General features: G+C 44.7%; 1 protein-coding gene across 1 annotated transcript; it reads right to left on the reverse strand.

The window, feature by feature from the left end:
* On the reverse strand, window positions 1-1,898 carry PIGH (phosphatidylinositol glycan anchor biosynthesis class H). The gene is made up of 2 exons (XM_075184995.1): window positions 1,240-1,898; window positions 1-1,190 (listed from the first exon to the last, which is right to left on the reverse strand). Exon 1 carries the CDS (start codon window positions 1,796-1,798, stop codon window positions 1,241-1,243), a length of 558 nt encoding a protein of 185 aa, XP_075041096.1. The 5' UTR covers window positions 1,799-1,898; the 3' UTR covers window positions 1-1,190; window position 1,240.
* Window positions 1,899-6,514: the final 4,616 nt, after the last annotated feature.

The following is a 6,514-nucleotide window of genomic DNA, read 5'->3' on the forward strand; positions in this document are numbered from 1 at the left end:
TTAAAAGCGTAGGGAGAATCATTTTTAATAGACATCCATAGGACATGTGATTCAGCCACTCAGTATGTCCAACACACATATTATAGACTGTACTTTAGATTGTAGAGCAGATAGCTCAAATCATGGCAGCAAAAGGTTGCTGAATTTCAAACAGCATCAGATTTCAGTAATCAAAAAAAAAAAAAAAAAAGTGCACCCACGTGAAATTTCCTTAGTCAAACAAATCCTCTATTAATTCGTATGGGGTGCAAATAGGTTAGGAAAATAAAATAATTCTTAAGTGATGATTTACATTGGCAAAAAACAGCTTTATGGTTACAAAATGTTCTGGATGAGGTATTATTACGCTCCTGCTCTTGTCACTTGGAGCAGTTACCCTATAATGCAAGCAATATCATATCAGTCACAGAAACTCAAATCCAACATTTTGTTATAAATATTGTCCCGCCGGGATAAGACCTCATGATTGGTCAGTGTTAGTCCTAAATATTGATTTACAAAACTATATTTCACAGCATTCTGAGATCTCTAGACCCCTTCCTATTAGTCCTAAACTTTACTTGGCTTTGCTCCAAAGTTAGGATTTCCAAACAGGTTCTGAACACTCCTCAGTGGTGCGGAGCTCATCTGAGATAATACCACCTGGCACCTTCATGTTAGTTCTACATTTTGCTGTTATGTGATAAGATCTCCTTGTATATACATAGTAGCAGTCACATGTGGTCCTAAGAGAAGATCTCCTGGCACCTCCAGGTAAGCTCCCACTTTTGCCCCTCTGGGGTAAGATATCTTGGCACCCCGGGTTAATTCCCTGTTTAACCCCATGGGATATCATCTCCAGGCTCCTCCAGGTACTTCCCAGTTTTGTCCCTCTGGGATAAGATCTCCAGGCACCCCCAGGTTAGTTAGTTCCCAGTTTTGCCCCATAGGATAAGATCTTCTGGCTCCTCCAGGTTAGCCCCTCTAGGGTAAGATCTCTTGGCACCCCCAGGTTAGCTCCCAGTTTTGCCCCTCTGGGATAAGATCTCTAGGCACCTCCAGGTTAGTTCCCAGTGTTACCCCATAGAATTAGATCTCCTGACACCCCCAGGTTAGCTCCCAGTGTTACCCCTCTGGGATAGGATCTCCTGGCTCCCCCAGGTTAGCTCCCAGTGTTACCCCTCTGGGATAAGATCTCCTGGCACCCCCAGGTTAGCTCCCAGTGTTACCCCATAGGATAAGATCTCCTGGCACCCCCAGGTTAGCTCCCAGTGTTACCCCTCTGGGATAGGATGTCCTGGCAGCTCCTATAGATCTCCACCAAACAGTCCAGGCGGGGCTGTGAGCTCCTGAAGACCGGGATGACCTGGGACACCCCCTGCGGGTCACAGGGGTCCCTCAGCAGGATACACAGGTAGCAGGTGACCCTCTGCATGGAGATCCCCTCATTGATGACCACATCCTGGACCCGGCACATCTCTATGAACACCGTGCTCTCCCGGCCAGAGGCGTAGGTCAGGGTCTTCTGTATCCCCAGGGAGCCCAGCAGCAGCAGGGACTCGTGGTCTATCTTCACCAGGTGCAGGTACAGCAGGAGGCCCAGCACGGTGCACACTATGGCGGCGGACAGGACGGCGCTGTACTGGGTGTAGGTGAAGACGGTGTAGGCCAGCAGCCACACCCCGCAGGTCCAGCCGGCCAGGGAGCGCAGGGACAGCTTGGGGCCGGTGACCGTGAGGTCCCGGCAGGAGTCACCGTACGAGCTCTGCTGGAGGCGGATCTTATTCCCGTGTATATCAGAGTACTCGGTCCCCTCCATGGCGACAACTGGGAGTCCTCCCACAATGCACCGCTCCGGCCGTGTCAGCTGACCACTGCCCGGCTTCACAGTGGCCTTTTTCCGGGGAGAGGGCGTGGCTATGACGTAGTTCGCTCTTGCCGTGACTTTCAAACGCCTTTTCTATTAGCGCAACCTACAATGTCTGAGCACAGCAGCGCCACCTTTGGTAGTTTAGAGGTACTGACTCATGAGTATTAAATGAGAAGCTGAATAGAAACAAAAGAGCCAGTGTGAGTGAGACAGTGGAGCATATTCAATTGACCGCAGGATCGCCGAAAACCCCGCGTTCTAAAAATATTACCGTTAATACGGTAATTACTCGCTGGATTTCGCTGCGAGCTGAAATCTAGCGAGTAAATTACCGTATTAACGGTATTTACGCGCAGGATTACCGTATTAACGGTAATATTTTTAGAGCGCGGTACTTTCGGCGATCCCGCGGTCAATTGAATATGCCCCAGTGAGTGAGGCTGCTGGAGCTGCTCGGCTTTATCTCTAACTCCTCCCACTTGTTTTAGTTCCTGTTGAACTAATCTTTGCCAGAGCTGTGAACTAAATGATTTCGTTCACTTTGAAGATTAGTTCATTTGAACTAATCATTCGTGAACTACCCATCACTAACCTATTGGCTTGACATGCTTGACCTTGTAGTTCCACAAAGAGCTGATTATGTAACATGTCACTCTCCAGCTATTGTACAATTACAAGTCCCAGCAGGTCTAGGCAAGGCTGTCGTGGAACTACAAGTTTCAGCATGAACTGTTGGGTGTACTGGGACTTTTAGTCGTACAAAAGGCTAAGGGGATGTACTGTACCCCTCTCCCTGTGTACTCTCCTCCCTTCCTTCCCCTCCATTTTCTTTTAGCTTTGTGTGCTCCTAATTGAAAAAAAACAAAACTTATAATAAATAACTATTGTTGGGAAAAAAAAGTCTAAGGGGAGAATTAAATTAGCCGTGAAGTGTCTCCGGAGTGTCCACAAGACGCTTTGCGGTGGAGGTTTGACAGAGAGCAGAGATTTCTACCGTAATTGCCAGCAAGGTGCGCAGCGCGGTGTCCATGCCAGACTTGCCAACTCTCCCGAAATATCCGGGAGACTCCCGCATTTTGCGAGAGTCTCCCGGGCTCCCGGGCGAGTGTGGCAATCCCCCGCATCTGGATAATTCTGCCCACTTCCTAGTGAAGTGGGCAGAATTAAGTCCCAAACGCCGCGATTCCCGGTGAATCGCGGCGTTTGGCCCCGCCCCCCGCTGTCAAATGACGCATTTTGCGTCATCACGTCATGGGGGCAGGTCCAAAATGACGTCACTTGGAGCCCCCCCCCCCCCCCCCCCCCCGTCACGCCCACCTCCTCTGCAGGCTCCCGGATTTCACCAACAGAAAGTTGGTAAGTATGGTCCATGCGCCACATCACCGTAATGGGATTAATCCCCTTCTTTGTGTTTGCAGACTTACTGTACTGTGCAGATGCCACATTTTCAAGTTTCAAGGCTATTTTATTACTAGAGGATCGATATCTGCTGCGGTCCCAGCCTCTTCAATCGCAAATCCCGGTCCTATTGGTGTCTATGGGTGCTGTGATTTTGCCTTGTTTATTAAGCTCTCGAAATTTGGAGCTTGACCCTAACAGCTAACGCCATCTGAAGATGTCCTTAGCTGTTGTATCCTATGTGCAGATATATCCATATGTCTAGAGTTGAACATACTGCTGAGCCACTCTGTCAGTCTCTACATTGGCTGCCTGTATTTCAACTAATCCAATATAAAATTATTCTACTAACATACAAGGCCGTCAACAAAATTGCACCGACATACATGTCCTCACTTGTCTCAAAATATCTCCCAACTCGACACCTCCGTTCTGCACAAGATCTGCGTCTCTCCTCCACTCTCATCACATCCTCCCATTCTCGGTTACAGGATTTTTTTCGGGCTGCACCTACTCTATGGAATTCTCTCCCTCGCACAGTAAGACTTTCCTCTAGTCTTCAAACCTTCAAACGTTCTCTGAAAACCCACCTCTTCAGACAAGCTTATAATATTCCTCAACCACCATCTTAATCTCCCCTATTACCACCCTCTACACAGCTAACACAAGACAACAACCCTCTGACCAACATTGCCACACACAGCCCACTCAATACTTTTACCTTTGCATTCTAGCTGGTCCATTGTGCAATACGATGTAGCACATGCCCTTGTGTTTCTAACTCCCATTGTCCTATAGATTGTAAGCTTGTGAGCAGGGTTCTCCAAAGTTATATGGTGGCCGAGTATGATGGGACTTCTTTCCCTTACCTTGTCCTCCAGACACGAGTCAGGCTCTTTTTTTATTCGGATATCCGGTGGTCAGGAGATAAATTCTTCAATGAAAAGGACAAGGATTGGTCAAATAACTTGGGTTTATTAATAACGCGGTAAAGATAATTTTGGTAAGCCACCGCGCCACTGACCCCTTCAACTCAATGGTAATGACAAAATATTCATTTGATCAACATAGAGCACAATAGCATTTAACATATAATAATAAATCAATTTTCAGGTAAATCACTTAACATTAATATTCAACTAAAACATTTGGTGCACCAATATTATCCCTGGTAACGTTACCATATTTTACACTCAGTCCTGGGTTGAACTGTGCACAGGAATTTAGTAGAAGTGCTGCACGTGGTTGGGGCCCATAAATTACTTTTTCACGCCAAATAAGCTGATGATCTTTTGTATTGCACAGTCTCTTTTGTGTGTATTCACAGACCTCTCTATTCTCTCTCCTCTCACACTGTTCTCAGTACATAGCTCAGTCTGTTTAGTGTGATGTCACAGATCTCTATACTGCTTATTTGTTTCCAGCACTTTCCTTTTTACTCACACCTCTCTTTGGCTCACTTCTTATCTTCTTCTCTCTCAGTCTATGCAGACACATAGGAGAGTTCACAGTTATTACCAAAGTTAGTGGACTTGTTGCTATGGCACACACTCCTCCTTCCTGTTACTCCCGGCAACCACCAACCACTCCCAACTGTCACTTCTCCCTCAAGAAAATATATATATTTTTTTTTTAAATCTTTATAAACACTTTTAACAATTAACAAATTAAATTAACAAATTAAAAACATATAGATACACCCCAGGGTACTCAGATTTTGGGGCACCACATTCACCCCCGCTTTTTCAGGTGCGTGTCCTCACGCATTAAGACATAAAGGTGGTTGTTCTTTATCAACTCAAATCACACATCTACAACATTTATAATAGCAAACATTTTCAATGACAACAGTTTTAATATACATTATATACATTATATACAACAGTTTCAGTGAGAAAGAGCTCTAATCCTGATACCGCCGTGGAAGTGTACCCCTCGTACTCCTCGTGGAGCGTCTTAGTTCGGGATAGGGAAAGAGAACCCTGTATAGTATTACCCAGTATTGTTTTATTAATGTTTGTTCCCAATTGTAAAGCGCTACGGAATTTGCTGGCGCTATATAAATAAATGATGATGATGATGACATACATCTGTTTCTTTTACGTAAGATACTTATTTCCGTACTGCGACATGTATGTATGTAAACTCCCGATTATCGTTGACTTGCATCTCCTTACGCTAGAGGATGCCAAACAATGGCGGGCTAGCGTATGCTGAGAGCAGTAAGGGGGTGTTTCAGTGTAATTAGATGGGGAGACGTATCTATTGCGGGTGTTGGAGGACAGGGGCAATGATATAAAATACACTATCTAGCAGCCTCTGATTGGCTATTTACAAAACACCCCTCCGTCTCATAGTTTAAACTTTCAAGGGGGAAAACAACAGATGTTTGCATTTTATTTAATTTGTATTTATATTTTAAATGTAACATGCGACTTTCACTTTTATTAATAACATTTTCAAAATGCAATTCTCTCTTGTGTATATGACACCTCATTGCATCAGGGCCATCTTAACAACATTATGGGCCCCCGGGCAAAGCAGTGCACCGGGGCCCCTACATATATATATATATATATATATATATATATATATATATATATATATATAAAGATGTATAGAGATACAGATATAGATGTATAGAGATAGATAGATGTACTTGCTCAGTGACCCTTGAAGGATTTTTATGCAGGTTTTTTTTTTGCAGGATTATGTATATTAATTAAGGGTCCTGCCTATGGGGCCCCCTTGCCCATGGGGCCCCCAGGCACCTGCCCATCGTGCCCAATGGAAAAGATGGCCCTGCATTGCATTATGGTACGCCTGGAGAAAATCTTCCTGTTTTTGAGCTGGACAAATCATGAGATGCGTCCGACTCATACATGTAAATACACTTTGTTTATATGTATGTTCTCCCCGTGTTTGCGTGGGTTTCCTCCGGGTGCTCCGGTTTCCTCCCACACTCCATAAACATACTAGTAGGTTAATTGGCTGCTGTACAATAAACCTTAGTCTCTCTCAGTCTGTGTGTGTATGTTAAAGGAATTTAGACTGTAAGCTCCAATGGGGCAGGGACTGATGTGAGTTCTCTGTACAGCGCTGCGGAATTAGTGGCGCTATATAAATAACTGATGATGATGTCTTTTCCCTATGTAAGTTCTTTGTACATATGCATATCTAAAAAATACATTCGCATGTGTTGGAAATTAAATATCAATAGTGCCGGCACGTATATTATTGTGATAATTTGCAACACATGCATATTGA

The sequence above is a fragment of the Mixophyes fleayi genome, chromosome 9 (genome assembly GCF_038048845.1).
Source record: "Mixophyes fleayi isolate aMixFle1 chromosome 9, aMixFle1.hap1, whole genome shotgun sequence".
NCBI classification, from domain to species: Eukaryota; Metazoa; Chordata; class Amphibia; order Anura; family Limnodynastidae; genus Mixophyes; species Mixophyes fleayi.